At 45.8% G+C, this 21,686-nt stretch overlaps 1 protein-coding gene across 1 annotated transcript in view; it reads right to left on the bottom strand.

Annotated features, from left to right (window-relative positions):
• Window positions 1-226: 226 nt before the first annotated feature.
• Window positions 227-21,686, bottom strand: part of pou2f2a (POU class 2 homeobox 2a) — a 43,332-nt gene continuing 21,872 nt past the window's right edge. The window contains exons 2-16 of the mRNA XM_068747297.1: window positions 8,656-8,721; window positions 8,457-8,485; window positions 8,150-8,203; window positions 6,702-6,821; window positions 6,301-6,567; window positions 5,993-6,107; window positions 5,740-5,831; window positions 4,701-4,955; window positions 4,481-4,622; window positions 3,618-3,766; window positions 3,074-3,271; window positions 2,921-2,969; window positions 2,205-2,352; window positions 1,699-1,772; window positions 227-603 (exon numbers count right to left, since the gene is read on the bottom strand). Coding sequence (XP_068603398.1) covers window positions 227-603; window positions 1,699-1,772; window positions 2,205-2,352; window positions 2,921-2,969; window positions 3,074-3,271; window positions 3,618-3,766; window positions 4,481-4,622; window positions 4,701-4,955; window positions 5,740-5,831; window positions 5,993-6,107; window positions 6,301-6,567; window positions 6,702-6,821; window positions 8,150-8,203; window positions 8,457-8,485; window positions 8,656-8,721 — 2,135 coding nt within the window. The remainder of the gene's footprint in view (window positions 604-1,698; window positions 1,773-2,204; window positions 2,353-2,920; window positions 2,970-3,073; window positions 3,272-3,617; window positions 3,767-4,480; window positions 4,623-4,700; window positions 4,956-5,739; window positions 5,832-5,992; window positions 6,108-6,300; window positions 6,568-6,701; window positions 6,822-8,149; window positions 8,204-8,456; window positions 8,486-8,655; window positions 8,722-21,686) is intronic.

Genomic DNA, 21,686 nt, shown 5'->3' with positions numbered 1-21,686 from the left:
TCTCTCTTTGCCTCCTTCCGTCTTCATCTCTGTATATTTTTGGCTTCAGGAGACTTCGCCGGGGGAGACAGAGAAAGAGACGCAAATCACAGATGGATCAGACAGAGATGGCTTTGGTTGAAAGGTGAGGTTGTAAGTTTAGATTTTTAAAGCTCCTTTAATGCACTGCTCCTTTTTCCTCCTCCTCCTCCTCCTCTGATAGGATACTTTGGTGGTCAGCCAGGGATCACTCGGCCATGGCGCCTCCTAGGGGTGGTGGCGAGGCCTCGCTGAATGAACAGAACGAGGCGGGGCTTGAACACGGAGATGCGGATTCCTCTGGGCATGAGGTTGGGCTCATGAGGTTGATGGCACCAGCGGGCGGAGACTGGGGGAAAGGGGGTCTCGGGCCGCACACACCACTGCTGCTGCTTACTGGTCCCATGGCAGGTGTGGAGGCTGTCGCCATGGAGCCGGTCACCATGGGGAGAAGGGTGGGCCGATTGAGGAAGAAGGATGGATGGAGGGAGGGAGGAACAGCCGGACCCCCAGGTCCACCCAGAAGCATGTGACCTGCTGCCGCCTCAAGACTGGAGATAGGCAAATGACTGCTGGCTGCTAGGGCTGGTAGTGATGGAAGAGAGGAAGAAGAAGAAGAGGAAGGTGAGCAGTGATGGAAGAAGGACAGGAAGACCAGTGCAGAGAGGGAAGAACGTTGAGATTAGAATACAGAAAAGGTACAGCTCAAGAGAAAAAGGGGGAATAAGAATAGACAAATAAAACATAATAACAATAATGATGAAAAAATAATCATCAAGCAGGCAGAGTGGATGAGAAAAGACAAAATATAGAGGACACAAAAAAGACATTTAAATACTAGATAGGCTTTCTGCATGCAGCGAGACGAATGATTTTATTAGACAGTCACAGCCGCATGTTAGAATAAATGTCGATCCTCCACGAAGTTACAGCCGACGACTTTTGAATTTCACTGTAGTCGTCAACGCTTTAATCCACTATTACCGCACCACGGGTGTCAACATTCATAGCTTGTGTGGTGCCAGAGGGATCCCAACCGCAAATCCTTCCTTGTCAATGATCCATTTGGACCCCCACCCCCCTCTCTTTCACAGAGCTGCCTCTTTCTTCTCCCCTCAGCCTGTGACTCCATCAGAGCCGTGGCTGCAGTTTCCAAAACAGACTGTATCCTTCTCATCAACACATGGCCCGCAGGAACCCGCCGCTAAATGACGTGGAAGAACGGGGGTGAGGTCTGATCGGAGCTATAGGGAGATCGACCCCCATGAGGAATTCAAAGCCGAGCTCAAAGGATCGTATTTGGGATGCTTAATTGATTTGGGAGCACATCATCCCTTTTAAAAAGGGCAGTTTTCAGTGTAAACTGGTTGCTTAGCCAACAGGTTTGAGAGGGCGATTGTGCCTGTTCAACTCTTTACTGTGAGCTGACTTGGCTTCCTAAGCTTTGCCACAAGGGCCTCCTGTGACTTTGTGCTGATAGCAGACTATTGTGCGAGAATCAAATGGAATCTTTCACCTCTGAGTGATTCAAAAAGTTCGGGCTTAGGAGGAGGAGTGTGGCTGCAAGGAAATTCATTCTGTGTAGACGAGATGAAGGGTGAAATGGGAAGTATTCTATAGGAACGGAGACTTGTGGAGGCTTGGTGGGATGGGCGGGATGGACGGGACACGCACACGCACCTTTGAGGGTAGCCAGGGGATTGCTGCCGATGAGAGCCTGGTTCATCGCTGTGCTTACTGCCATCATCGGGTTCCTGAAATGGGAACGGCAGCAAATTCACGTTTTCGTGATGAAATACTGACATGCACCAATCAGAGACGCAGATCTTCAGTCTCCTGTGTGGGTGTTTCCCGAGACAACAGCAGCTGCTATTACTTCTTTGCCGCATCGAACATTTTCTACATAAAGTGGTCTGTACGCTTTCCGTACATCCACGTCTCCATGGTTACGTGAACAGAAGAGAGCGCAGCACACCTTTAGAATTGTGGGTAAATAAGAAGTGAAGCTTTTCTTTTTCCTGACGTGTTTGAGAGCCGATGCTTTACATTCCAGACTCTGGAAGGAACTCGGGAGTTTTTAATATGTTTTTCCTTCAGTGTGTTAAAAGCTGAATTAAACTTTTGCTAACAAGTTGTGAAATGAGTGAAACTAGCCATTAAAAATAAAATAAAACAAAAATACTCACCCGCTGCTGAGCCCGTGGACCCCGAGGTGGGATGGGGCGGGGCTGGCTGTGCTGTGAGGAGGTGGAGTCACAGCAGAAGAGGTGGAGCCTACCGCAGCAGAGCTAACAGGAGTCATGGGGCAGGATGCTGAAGGTGACAAACTGGCGCCTGAAGGGAAGCGAGGTGGGATATTAATGGCGTAGTGGTTTTGCAATCATTCTGTGGACGGTGCTATTAGGGAATAAACGCTTTAGCGCCACAGCTCTTCATCAGCAGTTACAATGCTGAGATCTTTGAGCAGCGCTCTCAAACTACAGACCAGTTATAGACTAGAAAGCATTGGCATCGGCAGGGCAATACATTTCCTGCGTGTTTCTTGCGTGTCAGTCCATCGGTCATATCTATGAAACCTGGGAAAAGCTCACATCGTAGCGATAAATCATGGCGACGGGTCAAGATTCATGGAGACAAACAAGTCAAGATGGAACCAGTTCCTCCATGTCAACAAAACAGCATTGCTTTCTGTTTCAATCGTTCTCTCACGGAAATGATTTTTGTGGAAAAAGACGACACTTCAGATCATATTTCAACTCCTTCCAAATAATATCAGGGCCGGTTTAATCTTCCTGTGACAGACCTTTGGGTCTCAAAAAAAACACCACAGAGGAGCAGCGTGTTAAACTTTCATGACTTATTAGTGCGAGCGAGAAAAGCTCAGACCGCAATTACAGCTCACCTGCTGTACTGAGGCTGGTGGTAACCTGGGACAGACCGTGACTGGATATCTGGAGAGGGAACAAGAAATCAGGAAATATTTCCGTCCATCGGTAAAACAAAATGTCAAGCCCACAGCCAAAATTACACGGCAAAACAAAAAGCAGAAAGGTACCATGTGTGGGCTGTAGCAGGAGGCTTTGTGCGTCACGGCAGGGGGGGTCTGGCTGGGAAGAGGAGGCGTGGTGCTGCTGGACGGGTTGATCCGTTTCTCTTTCTGCCTGCGGTTGCAGAACCAAACGCGAATCACCTCCTTCTCCATGTTGAGCTGCTCTGCCATCAGCAGGATCCCCTCCGAGGTAGGCTTCTGGTTCTGAGGAGAACATCAAACAGGCGGGCGCCGATGTAGCGAAAATATAAATGTGTTTTGGTCAATTTAAGACACGTTGGAAAGAACCGGCATCACTTTATCGCTGCTGTTATAAGATCACAAGTCTGTGTCCCCATTTGTATCCTGATCACATTATTTGTCATAATTTTCTACAAATTGAATCTTAATAGGTGCTTTTATACATTTGAAATGCAAACAAAATAAATATTTTAGATTTCAGACATAAATGATTCGCTCCGTGGTTTATAAGATCGATGCTGGAAACTGGCCGTGTTTTTATGTCTGTCTCCCCGAGCAGGCACCGGTTTATTAATGCCGGCTGTCCTACCGTGTTGAAATTGCGCTCTAAAGCCACTCGCACGTTGGTCTCTATGCTGGTGCGCTTCTTTCTGCGTCGGCCGGCCAGACCCTCAAGGCCCAACATAGGGGAGGAGAGAGAGGATGGGCTGGGCAGCATGCTGTCCACTGCCATGGTTTCTGTCAGGCGGAGAGAGATGAAAGAGATGTAAAGGTTCTGTTGCACAACTCACATGGTGGGAATACATTTTTAGTCTATGGATTTCATGTTAATGTCATTGTGTTGCCTGCAAAGTATTAATGAATGTCGTCTAAATTCAGATTGAGATGACTGTATTAATCCCAAAGGGAAATTCCTGCATTAATAGGCAGCAATGCAGATACAAGCACATTTAGTACACAATAGAAACACATATATACATTAAATATTGCATACATCTGACACATTTTGAGTTCATCAAGCTACGACTTTACACAGTTGAGTTCCATATTAGACATTATTTTTATGAATGGAGGAACAACTTCTGCTTGTTGCCTCTTTTCTTTTGTCATTAAGGATGCCTGTAATCTATTGTCATTCATTGTCACTGTGCATCAGTGGTGTAATTTTTTTTATTATTTTAATTTTTCTAATGTTACGTTGCATCAATTGAGCTATTGAATATTGGTTTTATTTGTATTTGTATTGTTACATGTTGATGATTTATGTACGGAAACAAGACCGCAAGGGCTTTTTTGAAATGCTCCTCTTAGACAGGATGTTTGACTTTATTTGTACTGTAATACATGCTACTGTGTGACTGTACTTGTACTCTAACATTCTATCTAATAAATATATTCATTCATTCATTCATTCATTCATTCATTCATGCTGTGATTTTTTTTTTTTTTTACCTGCATCTCCCAGCCATTTCTCCAGCAGAGGTTTCAGCTTGCACATGTTCTTAAAGCTCAGATTGAGCGCTTCAAATCGCGAGATGGTCGTCTGGCTGAAGTCGTTTCCATACAGTTTTCCCATCGCCACGCCAACGTCTCCCTGACAGAGGCAGACAGACAGTGTCACAAATCACGCGCAGACCCTCCTGCCAGCCCTCCTCTTATCACTGTCTTCTACCTGGGTAAATCCCAGCTTGATGCGTCGCTGTTTGAAGGTACGGGCAAATTGCTCTAACTCTTCCAGGTCGCTGGGCTCTTCCCCCATGTGACTGCTGTGCCCCCCAGGAGTCAAGGCAGATGTCAGGGAGGCGGCCATGGCACTGCTGGATGCTGATGTAGCTCCTGCAGACTCCACGACACTGACACCGCTGCTACCGCTGGTCACAACAGAGCTGCCGCGTCCTCCGACGGCCACTTCACCGCCCTTCTCCCTCTGGGATGTCAGAAAATCAAATCAAATGGTTTTTAGGTGCCTGGACAGATTCTACAGATTTGTCAGGCATCATGCAGGACGCCAGTCTTTTTTCTTTCTAAACAGGATAAAAATACTCTGCATTTATTATTCGGAAATAGGATTTAGCCTCGGCCTGGCTCTGGGTCAGCTGAGAACATGAAGGCGTGACAACCGCTGCTACGCGTTTCACTTACATCCAGCGTCTCTGTGTATAAAACACGGAAACAAGCAGGAGACGCCTGCCTTCGTGTTTGGGATGACGTCATTGTGGCCGTGCGGAGATTCGTTCATGCATTGTTTTAACGAAGGTGAAGGCTGCAGATGGAAGATGAGCTGCTTGACTTCATCGGACTCACAAAGCGTGTCTCACTATGAACACAAGCTGCTGCAGAATATATGTAACAGTGGACATCGACGGATCCCTGATCTAGTTTGACTTCAGCATTCTTGTCTGCAATTGAATAATATCACGAGGGCTAAATGCTGCAAATGCTACGTAGCGGTTAGCGGTGATGACTGCTACATTAAAGAAACTTGAAAGATCATCATTGTCTCGTGGGTCCTTTGAAGTAAACCTGAATAATAATGTTTGATTTATCATATAATATGTAATTATGAGGGCGGGGTGATCGATCCACCTGAGGACCTGGGATTCCTTCACCTTTATTGAGTATATTCTGCAGGTTTCTTTTAACAGTGTACACTTTCCCAGGGCTCCTTTCTCCCGCTGTCGTTCTCTCCACCCCACAAAGAGGTTTTCTACCTGTGCTTGGAGTCCCAGGCGAGGTGGAGTCGCCAGGAGGCCTCCTGGGTTTTGCTGAGGTAGCTGGATCACATTTGGTGTTGAAAGCAAGCCTGTCGAAAGAAGAGCAGTCCGTTAGACAACTGAACGTTCAATCATCCGAAGGATCCAGCAGCTACATCGTAGAGCGGGGAGGGTGGGGGTACAGAGGAGTCCCTCATGGCTAGAATTCTGCAGCGTGACTGTCTAAGCCAGTTTGCTTGTGGACCCTCACTCTGCTGCGGCTGCTGGCTCTGTGGGGCCTGCGACAGGAGGAACTGGGCAGGAGACTGGAGAGGATGGCCCGGCATTAACACCAGCTGCTGGAGCTGCAGAAGCTGCTGGATGTCCTGCAACCAACAGACAAACAAACACGACTTAAAGCTAATCTCTGATGCACAAGGACAAGCAACAGTTTAAAGTGAAGACCAAACATTTAGACCAAAGACTCATCAACAATATGACTCGGGAGATAAGTCTTCTATTTTTCATATGAAGCCACATTTTCGATCAATCAGCTGTTAAACTGTCGGTTGTCCTAACCTGGGCTGTGAGCTGGATTGGCTGCGTCAGTGCCAGCTGTGGCGGAGGCGGGGCTTGGACGGTTTGCTCTTGTTTGACTGGATGTTGCTGCTGCTGCTGGGATTGTGATTGGTTTTGCTGCTGTTGCTGCTGTTGCGCGGCGGCGTGGGCGGCGTGGGCGGCGTGAGCGGCGTGGGCGGCGTTGGTTTGCTGGACGGCAGCTGCCAGGAGCTGAGCCTGCGCCTGCTGCAGGAACAGCTGCTGCTGCGCCGGGAGGAGAGCGGCAAGCTGGGAGGTCGGGAAACAAAATCAAGACGTGAACATGGAGGGAGGATGAGAGGTGAAGAAGCATGAAAAAGGATGCATTAAGGAAGGATAATGAAAAGAGGATGTCGGTAAATCTTTGCAGCCCCCCCCCTTACCCCTGCTAGCTGACTGCCGGCCAGCATCAGCTGCGTGTGATGGTGTTGGGTCTGTTGCTGCTGTTGGGATGGAGGTGCAGGAACAACGTTGCTCATCTCAGAACGCTCCTCGTTCTTCCCCTAAAGTAAATCACAAATGCATGTTAGCAGGTGACGTATGATTAGAGGAGGCACCATCCTGCATCACATATTAACACACACACACACACACACACACACACACACACTGATTCTCGGAAGTCATTAACTTTTACATTGTGCTACCAGGGTGGAAAGCAGCAAACATGTGGCCGAGGGAGAAAACCTCCTTGGAGGAGTTGTTGCTCCTCAGCCTGGCGTCTCTGCAAAAAAAGACCCCAACGCCTGATTGGGTCTGAAACAAGCCTTTCACCAGTGACATAACACAGTCAATGGATATGAGAGAAACCTGCACACAATCTAGCTGCTGCTACTGTCCTTAAGTCAGGCAGGTAACAATGAAAGACGTGAGACACGTCCTGCAAGTCTGTCCCTGGAACAGGAAGTCGATCATGAATAGTTCCTTTCCTCAGGAGAATGAGAGAGGAGAGTAGATCAGAAAGACGAAACCATAAAGCCGCGGTGTTTTGAAAGCTGAAAGGAAATCAATCAACCATCTCACAAATAAGTGATTATTGATAGTCTAACACATTTTTGTACCTCTAAATGATATTTCTCAGAGAGTTCTGTCTCCATTCTCTACAGTTCACTTTATTAGACTGACAGACTGATCCTTAAAATGAATGGAGATGAACAAATAATTAACAAATCCGGACTTACGACAGCTCTGTGATTATGAACGGGACAAGGGTTAAGTGATGAATTAGCGCTGGAGCAACTGTGGCTAGCGTTGGTCCAGTCAGAGGACAGGTCTCTCAGAATGTATATTCATGAGCACTCGTTGGTTCGACTTTGACTTGAACTCCAGTCTCTCTCTCGCTCTGATCCCTGAAGTGTTTGCCAGTCATCCACCAGAAAGACGAGTCAATCGTCCTCGCCGCCACGGTGGCAGAATCATTCCAAAGCCGCTGACCCCTGACCCCCCCACCTGTCGTTACCCATCAGTCACCGCTGCGCTGTGGAGCATCTTTACCTTAATCACTCACTGTCACCTCATTCACAACCATCTCTTCTTGCCTGCCTTTCCCTCTTAGGCCGCTTTGCGGACAAAGACGTTTCCATATTCAGAGCCTCGCTCTGGGCGATATATGAATGACAGGAGAAGCAGAGTCAAAGGGGATTGATCTAAAGCTGTCGGCATGCAGGCATTCAAACAGGGAAGAGGTATCCACCAACTGTTGAATGCATTTCGACGAATCACTCAGCTCTTCGCAGCCAAAGAAAAGAATTCAGCTGCCGACTGCCAATCCCTATGGGCGAGATAAAGCGGACCCAAACAAACACACCTGCACATACATATTCATGCTTACCTTGCCAGCTCGAGTGGGAGAGATGCTGAAGGGGCTGGGCTTCGTGGGCTGGACCTGCAGCAAAACAAACGCCGTCCTGAGATCCGTGCCAGTAGGAATAACATTCAGAGGTGCTCAACCTTACAGGTGAAATGGTAAATGGACTGCACTTAGCGCTTTTCTTCACCCTCGCCGTGCCCAAAGCACTTTGCAAAGCCTCACATTCACACACACACACACACACGCACACACCGGACTGCTGCCAGGCCCACTGGGTTAACAGAGTTCATATTATCAGTAGCAAGAGTAAAAAAAAAAAAAAACTAACCTGGTCATCAGGACTGTTTCTCTCAGAGTCTGAAACACAGAGGGGCCACTGATTAAACACTGTGTGTGTGTGTGTGTGTTTGTGTGATCAAGTCTAAAATTCAAATCAAAATCCAAAACCGTGAAATAATTTCAAAACATTTCACACAAATCATTAGAAGCTGAATGCTGAATGTGAATAAAGGTGTAAGCATGTTTACCTGAACTGTCCCCTGGGTAGTCGGCCCCAGGCTTCTCCTCCTCTGCTGCTTTAGACATCCTGATATCTGTGAGAGACACACACACGTCACAGATGATTAAGCTCCACGGTCGGAAGAGCAGAGGGCTGTTGTTTTAAATTTACTCTCGGCATCGACCGTCTGGGAAAACCTCCGACCAGCCGACTTGCATGTCATCGTGAAAGCAGCGAAACTAGTTGTGTCCCGTAAATATGAATGTGGAATAAGCATTAAACGGATGAATTGTATTTATTGAATGTGATCGATCATCTGTTAATTTCAATGTGCACAGTAATTCAAAGCATTTCATTTGCAGAGTAATTTTTCAAAATGTAAATTAACACAAAACCACAAAAACACGACGATGGCAATTTCATTTAACTGAGAATCATTTTAAATGTGATTCATAAGGAAAATGTAATAATTACTGTAGGAAAATGGGTCAGACGCACAGATAAAAATGAAATGTTTGGACTCTGGCTGTTCTGTCCTCTCGCCGCCCCTCCTGCCCTGCAGCTCATTGTCATCATTCAGAGGCACCAACAGCACGACCACGGCCTTCTGAGCGAGGGGTCTTCCAGAAACGGATTACTCCGTTCCCGTGAGGCGTCGAGCTCAGGTCAGTTTTTTGGATTTACCACCACTCCCTCTGTTTTTGGTGACTTTGGGGATTTCAGAGGTGATTGTTCCAGGAACAACAGCGCCAGAGGAACTGCTTTCCCGATCGCCAGACATTACTCAGCAATCTTGGACACGAGCCTCCTTCGCCTTCTGCACTATTCTTTGAGCGTACAGATGCCGCATTTTTCTTTAACAACAGGTTTCATTTCTTGAGTTGAGCTCAATAAGAAAAGTACTTAAAGTAGTAATAGTGTTTAAAATGCTTTCAGCCTTTCTGCATGAGGTTGAGACTTAAAATATATCAGACTCCTTGAAAAGAGATCAAACAAAAAAACTAGAAAGAATACTGAAAATGACACTGCAAAATGTATATACTGTACATAAAAAAAAGATCTAGCCCTTTTTTTCTTCTGTGGCTTCTTTTATTAAGTTACGTGTTAGATGCCAACAAAAAATTCTAACAATATTAGTTTCAATTGTGTTAAAAGTAATAATTTAATTATTAGAAATAATTAACTAAAAACATTCCATCTGCGTTATTGTGGTAAATAGAAAATGCATTCAGGTGGCAACCGATGTAGTTACACAACGCGACCAAAAGGTGGCAGTAAACTCCTGGAAATGCTGAGCCAGAAGCTGCCGAGGACCACGCGGAGAAATGAACCAAATTAATCTGACAGTGTGAAAATTAGCTTTTACAATCAGAATAAAAGCACAGAAGTGTGTGTTCACGGGTACAGCGGGTAAAAAGCAGAACTCTAAAATGGAAACTGGAATACAATTCTCTAAACTGATTTGTCAGAGTTACCGAAGGAGAAGCATTTCAAAAATACACTTCAAGTCGAGCACATATCTACAACAGAACATCTTTAGTTGCAGACACAAATTTCTTGTGCCACCATTGAGGATCCAGCATCATCTTCATTTGGTGATAACAGTGATCGACTTCTAGTGTTTGTGTCATCTCTGCCGTCAATATTCAAAAAAACACAACCTCCGAAATGTTGGATCCATTCAAATATGGGTTAATATGCTGCACCTGAAAACACACACACACACACACACACACACACACACACACACACACTTATTGTTCTATCCTCCTTCCACTTCTCAGCATATGAAGGCAGGGAGCCCATAAAATCATTTTATCATCCCACTCCCCTCCGGTCCATCTCCCCCTCCCTCCCAGTAACATCTCAACTGCCCCCTAACCCCCTCTGGCCGTGTTTGAACCCCCACCCTCCATCCTTCCTCCCACTTCGTATATATTAAATCAAACACCGTAAATGTCACAGATGTCCTGCACACATGAGGAATTATTTTTCTGATCAGACTTGAACTATTATTTTTCTGCTTTGTTGCTCGTTTCTCAGCATTAAGTTGGTTTCATCAGTAAATCTTCATCAGTCATGACTGACACCAAAAACATTAAAAAATAAAATGAGTGAAAGATTTTAGGAACTCTCAAAATGTTAACATCTAAAAAGTACACCTCACACACACACACACACACACACACACACACCTCCACCAGGAAAGTGTGACTGCAGCCTTTTGGGTTCGATTCCCCACCCCCACCTGTCCTTACTCATCCTATCAGTGCTAATAGCACAGGGAGAAAGACGGAGGACACTGGACAGATGATGAATCTGTCTTCTGGGTTTGACACGGACAGCCTGCCGGTGTGTGTTTGAGGCGGAGGGGGGGGGGGGTCAGGAAATTAGAAAAAGGGGATGAGTGAGCGTGAGGGGCATAGGATGGCTGGAGGGGTCCTAAACCCACCCCACCTCCTTTCTTGCCCACCCATCCCACCCCGGTCACGCTTGTCAGAGGCCGGTGACAGACGGCGCGTGGGTTTCTCTCTGTGTGTGTGTGTGTGTTTAGGGGCGGGGGGGGTTGCTCGTGCTGCTTTGGCGTGTGGATGTCAGAGGTCAGACACATGGTCTCAGCCATGTTGTGTGACACGCACACACACACACACAAGCGAGCTGGCTGCTTGCCTTTTCCACCTGTCCCCGTCACATTGATTAGAAAACAGGCACGCAGCGTCGACGGGTAAATCTGCAAGCAGAGGACGGATCGGTTCAGCTGTGGAGGAGAAACAAGCCACCAACAAAGTGCCCTCAAACACAAGCCGTGCTTTAACTGCTGCTGTTCCTCTTTGTCCACAGAGCGGCATGCAGAGACGCTGAACGGATTGATTGTTTCCAGTTGGTTCTGTAATTCCTCCATTCTGCCAAACTTCTGCTTTTCTAGAGCTTCTGCATTAATTTTTTTGTTTTTTGTATATTTGCTTTGATACAATCGTTTGCTGATCTGTAAACAGGTGACGACATCGGTGTGTTATCCATGGACTGATATTTTATTGATGACTAGCAGGTTAACATCTTGCAGATTGAGAATCCATTGAAAGGTGTTACTATTCAGTTTCAGTTTCAGTCTGAACGTTACGTTTGTAAGGTCTGAGACTTTTAACACATTTTCACAGTCACTGCTGGAATTGACAGCGGACATTTTCTCCGTACGCAATCAAAGTGAAATTTTCAGAGGTCACTTTTATATTTTTATGACATTACAAATAGTTTGGATGCCAGTTCTGGTCCAGTATCTAATATATGTTTTATATATGGCTGATGTGTCCCTGTGTGTGTGTGTGGAGGGGATCTTTAAGGGTCAGCACTCACACACACACACACACACACACTGGTAACTAGCTTACCTTCATACTCAGGTCGTTATGGCTACAGCACAGCAAGAGCAAACCCCCTCCTGGTCTCACAAAGTTTCATGAAATAATGACTTCTTTCAATGCAAATCACAAAAGAAATGATGACAAAAACTGGGTTGTCGTCATTTCACCAAAGTCTCACCCCAAGCTGGACTAAAATATTCTTTATGCCCATCAAATAAAGAAGTTCATGTTCCGGCCTGCTTGTAAAATATCTTTCATATTCAATTCAAAACAAATACATAAATAATGTTGAAGGTGCAGAATAAATGAAACAATCTGCACATTTCTTCAGCCACAATTTAATTTCTCATTCATTCTGACTGCATGTTGGGTCTTTAATATTCTGCAACCGCTTCCAGGCTGTTTTAGGACTGATTTTACTTTTTAATAGTAATTATGCTGTTTCCTATCATTTAGAATCAATAATTATTTTTGTTGTATAAACTCATAGTTGTGTATCTACAAATCTAATTTCCTCTCCCTCACCCTCGGTGTCTTTATTTGCCCTTCGCTTCATCCCCTCATCCTCTCTACCTCCCTTCCTCTGCCTCTCTCTCTCTGCCCTCCTCTCTCCATCCTCCAGTCTTGGTCAGCTGCAGCGGTCATGGCACCACTGGACAGCGCTCTGCTAACACAGGACACACAGACTTGTTGCCAGGCAACAGCAGCAAAAGATGGTGTGTCTGCGTGTGTGCAGGTCTGCTGCTCACGTGTGAAAGTGTTAATCATTAAAAATAAACATGTTTCCCTGCCTGTAGCCGAAGCTTTGCAGCGAGCAAACAAAGTACTGCATGCTAATGCTAATGCTAATGCTAATGTCTGGACTGATGTTGACACTCTAACAACAGCTATTAGGGGATGATTCTGTTTTCTGTCTGCTGATATTAACATCACTGTGTCCTGATAAGAAAGGAGTGAAACCAGGATGACATTCATTCAAAGTATCCGTTTTACACGTGGCAAAGATCAGATGAGGATATTTCTGATTCGACAGGCTGTGAAGAACATCCTTCACGGTTCTGGCTTCATGTCGCTCCTGAAACAAGAACGTTGTCCGAGGTTTTCACAGACATTCCGGCCTCTTCCTCCTTTAAAACAGGCCGATCCTCAGCAGGATCTTCATGAAAGACATTTAAGACTCACACACACACCAAATATCTGTCAGTGGAGGCTTTAATGCTGATGGTTCAGACGTGAGTTTTAACAGAGGGACTGGATTCATGTATTTATAGACTGAGGAGGCTTCATTGTGATTCCATCTGGAGTGTGAATGAGGAAGAGTGTGTGATTGTGTTTGGCTCTTAATGTTAACTGTGCTTGTTTAGCACACACAGTATGTGTGTGTGTGTGTGTGTGTGTGTGTGCGTGCTCACGGGCGTGCAAACGTGCACAAGGGCAAGCGCTTCCCGAATATGTCTCTAGAGTGTTTATTATATCCGATACAGTACCTCTTTCTCGCACCACATATTTCTGTACCGATCGATTCTTCTGACTCCCGACAAGACAATAATCACACCACCCTCCCTCTCTCCTTCTCCCCCCCATTATTACTTCCCTCCCCAAGGAGCACAATGCAGGGATGAAGGGATGGACACAGAAATAAACAGAGGGAGGACAAGGGGAAGGAGGAAATGGCCACTGTGTGCTGCTTCCTCTTCCAGAATCCCCGTGCTGCGGCGTAAACATGGAGGGAGACATTAGATTGGATGAGGGAGGAAGAGAAGAGGAGGATGCTGGGAGATGGATCAAATGAGCATGAAGGATGGAGCTGCTGACTGGTGGTGGTGATGGGGGGGGGGGGGGGGTGTACTGGTGGAAGCTGGGTTTCAAAGAGAGAAAACAAGGTGAGTTAAGAGGTAGAAATCGGCAGGTAGGATGTTGATGCGGCGGCAGAGAAGACATCTAGAGCAAAGCAGAGTGTGACAGAGCTTCCCACAAGAACTAGCAGGGAGGAAGAGACGGTGGCAATTGGACTAACAAAGACACACAGCCTCGCCTTGGTGGTGTGGGGAGTGATTGGACGGGGAGGGAGGGGGCAGATTGTGTGCAACAGAGTCTACGACAAAGTGAAGGGACAGGGGGGACGGACAGACGACCAGAAAATGAGACTGAGGCCTTCAAAATAAAATGCAGGTCACACAAAACCCTTCGAGACGGGAAACATGCATTGTGAAATCTCCCTTTATGTCCAGGCGAAGCAGAATTCATCATCTTAATGCTTATCAAGGACTCGTGTGCTGGTTTAAAAAAAACAAACCTGTAATTATAATTATTGAAGAAGATGAAGAAGTGTCTGACTGCAGGGACAGTTGTGTGCAGACGAGCTGGTTTTGGGGGGAAATCCTTTGTACCGTGCCGGTAGAGCCCCCCCCCCACCTGAAAAGGAGGTGTGTTCATTGTGTTTGTGACTCCTCTCATTCACACTCAGGATGTGAGCTTGTTGATTCGTGAGCTCTGATATCCTGCAAAGCTCCACAAGTGCAAACAAAAGCTTGGACGACTGGATGAGGCGTTGAAAGGCGCCTCTCGTCCCTCCTCCAGCCTTGGATACCCAGTGATCTATGGAGCGCTGCGAGCCGTTAGACGCTCAGGTTTACAGGTTTATCGATTGGACCCGACTTAAATTGGCTTCCAATTAAAGAGAGCACGCACTTGACCTTTGTACCCCTTCCTGTCCTCTCTTTTCCTGTCCCGTTGAATACTCACAACCTCCGTCTCCTGATTCTCTCCACCTCCCTCCCACCATGCTCCTCTCCTTCAAAACGTCCGCCTCATGCTCCATGTAATACCTCTCCTCCCTCCCCCCTTCATCTACGACCATCACCCCATCCCCATTCAGTCCCCCCCCCCCCATTTAAAACACTGACTCTCCGTCACCGTACCGCTCTGCATGACTTCCTGCTCGCTGTCCATTTCCCATCCTTCATCAGTTCTAATGTTTTCTCTTTACACTTTCTCCAAGTCCATCCATTCATCCCTCCATAAATAACAAAAGTGAATTATGAAATTAATTTATTCAAGAGCATTAATTATAAAATACAGGCTTGTCAGTCTGGAGCCGACGAGGAGGAAGAAGAGGAGGGAGGGTCGGGAGGTAAAGGCAAGGTGGAGGGTGAGGTGGTTTGTGGTTACGGTTGGATTGGGGGGTAAAAGGAGAGGAGAAGTAAAAAAAGGGGGGGGGGGGTCAGGAAATTGGCGTGGCTAGCAGAACAGCAGACCTCCCCCCCCACCTCACCCTCCCTCACTCCCTCCTCACCCCCTTCCCTTCCCCATTCTGCTTTGTATTCTGCGGAGATGACAGGGGGAAAGCTTTATTGCTCTGAGTTCGTATCGATCGGGGCCCCACAGAGGGGGGAGCCAGACCCACGCACACGAGAGGCCCTTTTGCAGGGGCCGCTCGCCCCAACCAAGCACACCCTTCGCTCTTCTTCTTTTATTCTACCTCTTTTCGGAGACGCTGCAGCCGTAACTTTTTTCTCCTGGCGTACCTCACAGGAAGCTTTAGAAGACTGACGCCGAAATACGAGATACTTTCCACCCAAACACACGCCAGCAGAGGTGAAGAACGCTCACCGGGAGCAACAACACACACATGAATGCACTCATAGTTATAACACACACACACACACACACAATCCCAGGCTGCAGGGCTGAGCTGCTGTCCGGACCACAGTTGCATCAGAAATCCCTAATCTGAGAGCGTGACGGTCCTCAGTTCCAGCAGGCGGGGATCAGGATGCTCCGGGCAGATTCTGAATTTAAGGATAAGATGGGATGGGGATGTAGTTTCTGAAATCACCCCCAGGGACAGAGGGATGTGATGGGTCCAGGGATCCGGGTGCAGAGGTGAGAGGTATGATGTCCCCCCCCCCCCTTACTGTCCACACAACTTCCCAGCATTAGAGGACTCGAGGAGAGACTGAGGGACGGACGCCTCCCTCTTCTGCTGGGCAGCCTCCTTTAGCTGTTGGTGCAACTCATGTGGAGAGAAAGAAATCTGACTTTGGGGTTTAAATACAATAATGTTTATCAGTGGCAGAGCAATTATTCTGCACCTACTGGAGGCTTTACGGAGTTGTGACAGCAGCTGAATCCTCAAACAGCCAATGTGTGAACTGAAAATATGGACAATAAAGCAGCCTAAATTAAATAGCTGCTTTAACCATACCTATATATTAATTAATTTGAGAATGGTGAGGGGTTTTAAATGTTTGATGACGACGCACATTTTATGGCTTTAATCTATATTACTTTTAATTATATGTTCTGACAGTAACAATTATGTTCTTGGAGTTGAGGAGTGAATATAATTCAAATCTTATTCTATATTATGAGACTCTTTTTTTTTTTTTTTTACCTCCTCCAAAAATCCATCTGCCAAAAGAAACATGTTTTGTGAGAAAGAATGAAAGAGCGTGAATTTAGGGCGAACGACTGCGTCTGTAAATCTACAAGCGCTGCCAACCAATCAACCTCGACTGATCTGTGGATGAAGATCTGTCGGACCATCGTCACACATTCACACAGAACTCATCCGAATCCGTGACGTCTGCCGCAGCGCAGCCCTCCACTTAACAAACTGCACTCATTGAGGGAGAGAAAGAGATGGACGAATTAACAGCTGGAGGCAAGAATGGGTGCTCAAGGCCACCCTGTTCGCCCCCCCCTCCTTAAACTCTTTTTCTCCAGAGTGGCTGTTATCTCTATTTTTACACTCCATCCATCAACAGACTGCCCCAGACCCACTTATGTTCACTCACTAAATGACAAATGGACACACACACATAAAAAATACACAATTACAGATGTAGACAACGACCATGATGCTGTTCAGCCACTGTGTTATTAGGCGTGTGTGTGTGTGTGTGCGTGCGTGCCGCTGAACCTTCTACAGACACTGCCAATCACCTGCTGCCCCGCTGTTTGACCAGAGGTTCGATCAGCAGAGCTTTTCTCCTGCATTAGGCTGCTTTAGAAACGTTTCTCCGAAATGCTGCTCAAATCTCCGACGTGAGGCGTTTTTTTTTTTTTAAATTAGAGCATTACAAATTCTTTTGGAAACCGAAAAACAACATGATGATGAAAGCTGGAGGTGTATCAAGGTTGTTTCATTGGAGTCTTCGTTTTCATCAGGACTTTTTCCGCAGATTTCTCACAAAAGTGAACAAAAATCAAAAGCAATGCGACGGTTAACGATCGCTGGAAGCTGAATGGATGACGCTTTGCAACAACTGTAAGCAGAGACCGGCGGGAAATAATCACATCGGCGAGGTTAGGGTGACACACGCACGCACGCACACACACACGACACAATTACAGGCTTCCAGAGCAGAGATAATTGTAACAACCAAACAGAGAATTGTGTGTGTTATTGTATGGATTCAATCCATAGGGGGGCGACGATACAATAACGACCAATTTAAAGGGAAAGTCTTTTTGTGTGTGTGTGTTTAGATTGGAACACACAACCGGGATGCCAGCATGAGGCCGGTTTTCACTACAATATTATTCCTTACACTGTGTCTTTATGATTTCTGCCATAACTATGTGCTTTATTGTGTGTGTGTGTGTGTGTGGTTGCACATTGACCGTTATTCATTGCAGATGAACGCCTGCTGGTACATGCTGAATGACCATAGTGTTTGGAGCTAGAATATGCTCACACACACACACACACACACACACACACACACAGCCTGGCTGACTGACCTACCGCCATTTCACACTACTGACTAGTACAAATTGGATAAGGGTCCATTCTCTCTGCACCAGCACACTTTCACACACAGACACCAAGTGCACAAGTACACGCACACACACACTACACAACCAGCTCAAAATGGCCGACATGCTGCAGTTCGAGTCAGTCACAGTGGCGAGTAAAGTACAGAGCGGCGAGGGGAGGAGAGGTGAGATAAGGGAGGCGTGAGGAGCGTCCTCGCTGACTTCTAACTTTCAGAGATCAGCTCGGACATTTTGTCAACTGTTGCTTTTCTGAGATCTTTCAAAAGAGGGAAAAGTTGAAAGCGAAGTTCAACAAGGTTTAATCCAATAGAAAATTCTAAATACTTTAGTTACATTTTAATGTAACTAAAAGTTACCACCTTGATTTGTGTGGTTATTTTCAATAGTTTTTCTTTGCCACTTTAACATAAAACAATTACATTAATAAATTATATATGCTAATAAAAATGGTATCAATATAATTATATTCTCATTATTATTGATTAGCTTATTAAACCTTAAATATAACACATTTAAATTCCTCTTAGTCCCCCCCCCCCCCAGTCTCTTTCTCAAACCACTCACACTTTACGGTGACTTCCACCCGCCTTCACTTGCAGCCTTAAAACTGCAACACGAGTGTGGGATGTTAAAAGTTAGAGCTTGAATAGCAATCAGTGCATTTAAGAGAGGGACATGATGCTTTTGTCTCCCTGCAGAGCATGTGTAATTGTCCATGGCTGGGAGGGGGGGGGGGGCAAAGGGGAGAAAGTCCCCTATAGCTAATCGTTCACAGATGCTATCGTTCTCTCAGGCAGCAAAGAGATAAATATAAAAACTGCTAAAATGGACTGCCAGATATAAACAGAGCAAACAAGAGGGGAGGAGAAAAAAAGAAAATTAAAGTGGTAGACGATATTGTAGGTGCTAGCATTAGCTATAGAATCAGCATTAATCTGGCCTGAGTTCTATTCCGAGTCTAAAGGAACCTGTGACACGACTGTCATGTCCCTTGAAGGATGAGAAGTGCTCCACGCTAAAATGTGGGATCATCAGGCATTCTGAAGTATTCCTCATACTGGTGTGAAGAGGGTTAGAAAAACCCTAACAGTACATAGAGCGCTGACTCAGCTTCATATAGACTTTTGTAATTACAAAAACAACAAGTGTGCATTGTAGTCACGATGCAGTAACATCTGCTAACACAACAAAACATAAAACGCCAACATTGAGTTCGACTAAGGCTTCTAGAAAACATCTGAAACAACTGAAGGTCTGTTTGATTGTATTAGACTCTATGATGTTATAAATACCAATTGAGTGCATCACATTAAAAGCAATCAGAGGAAATCAAAGTAAAAAATGACACACGTTATCTGACATTATCTGCAAAGATGTACAATTTACAGACTCTTGCCTAATGTGCCCTTTGCTTTTCACCTAAGTTCTAAAGGTCGTAATCGATCAGCTGCATTTCTCTCTTTTGACGCTCTGTTTAATCTGGTAAAGTCAGAGATGGTGATTTTATTTTCATACTGGAGAGCACATTTAAATCCTGAAAGTAAGAAGATGATCAGTGGAGTGAGAGAAAACACAACATGGAAGTGAGCTATTCACTCAATAATTAAAGTGATGTCACCATATTTACCTGTCATGGTGACTACAGTTTTAATTTATTTTTATTTTTTTTAAATAGATGATGTTCCTTTGATCAGTATACCTGAATGGGATATGTAGTTTCTTAAACGCTGTGCCAGGAGGAACACAGGAAATGATGCGTTGAGGGTTAATTTCAGCTTCTGAGGCATCAAATAAATAAAATGTGCAACACTGCTTCAGATTCTTTTACAGACACAAATACAAACTAAAAGGAGAGGAGGTCCTCCAATATATGAACATGAGCTCTAGTACCTCTACATATTTGAATATATGCGCGTGTTTGTGCTCACAGGCGAGCCACGTGGCCCGCCGGTGTGTTTACAGCTGTTGATGGGGGGGCATGCAGTGCAATGTCTCACGGCAATCGATGAACAAGGGGACGGGAAGGGGAGGTCGGTAGGAGGGGAGGTGAGGAATTGGGGATAGGAAGAAAAATCAGTAAGGAAAGCAGTTTATCTCCTGTCATTAACGGAGGGATTCCCGCGTGGAGGGAAGCCGGGAGGGGCAGGCGGGTTGCGTAGGGGAAAGACCTGGGTTCATTGAGAAAAAACACGGCGTGCTTGGCATGAAGAGAAAGCAGACAATTATCTATATTGATTAAAGCCAGCCAGCCAGCACAGTGAAGACAGAAAACCATGGCTGGATCAATAGAGAGGGAGGGAGAGAGAGAGAGAGAGAGAGTGATGTAGGGCAAAGGAAAGAGGGATAGTTGGGAGGAAGCGATGGCTTGAAGAGAGACGAGTCGGAGATTCAACAGTTGAAGAAGTGAGTGGAGACAGAGTGAACAAAAGAGAGGAAACGAATTAAAGAGACGAGCGAGAGGTGAGAGGGAGGGGTGGCGAAGAAGAAGAAGAGATGGCAGGCAAGACACTTCCTATTGAGGGATGAGGACAAAGGGTTGTGCTTTGTGAGGCGGGTGTAACGAGATCAATGGATAAACAGAATTCCTGTAGGTGCAGATGGATTCTAGAGGGGAACAAACAAAACTCCAGAGGAAGGTAGGAAAGTGTCTGGAAGGAGGACACACATGTGATCACGCACGGCCATCACAAACGAGCTTCTATGCTAATGCCCAGCAGGTAATTAGCTGTGGCCGTATAAAAGCGGTCTGATTTATAGTTTCAGTCTTTATCTTCACGCCTGACTCCGAGGGCCGCCGACAGCTCGCCTCCCTCACTCCGGGTTCTCCTCCCTGATCAACCTTCATTATTTGGATAGTCCCTTGTCGTTGATGTAAAACTGTCCGGTATACCTGGAGCCTGATTTATGACTTGGTCTGACATTATGCAGATCAATCTGAGTCTCTGGCTCTAAAATATCATTGAGGAACTAGAATGCACTTAAATCATGATGATGAAAACCAAACAGACACGTAAACATGCAGAGGTAGCGCTCCTTTTGTTCATGCAACCTTTCCAAAGTTGCCGTTCAACTTGTGGATGGAACAAACTAGCCTGTCTTCTCTGGGTGGCCACTTTCCTTAATTCCCCCTCCTCTATTTTCTAATCTTCTCTTCTCTGCAATTTCTTTTCTCCCACTTTCTCCATCACAATTTCTCTCTCTCTCTCTCTCTCTCTCTCGCCAGTCTCCCTTCTCCCTTGCCATTGCCTCTTCATTTCTCCGTCACTCTGTCTCTCCTTCCGCGGGGTCAGCGTGATGGTGACCGAGGTGCTGTAGTGAGCAGTATGGAGGATTGTAGGTCTGGGTAAAATAGCCCTTAAATGGCTCTCAAACGCACACTGGCTTTATTGATGCCCTGGCCTGACGCCAGCTAGCCTCAGAGCGGTGTGTGTGTGTGTGTGTGTGTGTGTGTGTGGGCAGGCATTGGCCCTGATTGCTATGTTGCTATGATGATTATACAGAACAGACCTACACCTCTTTGGAAGCCTCTAAAAACAGACAAAGAAGAGAGACGAGACAGAGATAAATAGAAAACACAAATTTGATTTGATTGTTTCTGGAGAATATTTACATTTTCTTTGTGTTTATAGCAGATAAAAGGTTTTAAATACATACAAAATATATTGCTTTTCATTTGTGAGAACTTTTAATAATATAAAATATTTGGTTAGTGAGAGTCTTGAGGACATTTTTGTCGTATTTTGACAAGATGCTAGTTTTTTTGGAGTCACTCTGATATGATTGATCGTTACAGTGGCGGTCGACACGCTTCACAGGAAACCACGCAAATGCTTCAGAAACTCCAGGAACACCGAGGCCGTGTTTACAGGAGAGTTGCTCTGCTAAAATGGAAACGCGTTCCATTTAAGAATAG

The sequence above is a fragment of the Brachionichthys hirsutus genome, chromosome 13, assembly GCF_040956055.1.
Source record: "Brachionichthys hirsutus isolate HB-005 chromosome 13, CSIRO-AGI_Bhir_v1, whole genome shotgun sequence".
Classification (NCBI taxonomy): Eukaryota; Metazoa; Chordata; class Actinopteri; order Lophiiformes; family Brachionichthyidae; genus Brachionichthys; species Brachionichthys hirsutus.
Note: the sequence above shows the minus strand (reverse complement) of the source record. Positions and strands in the feature narration are given on the sequence as shown.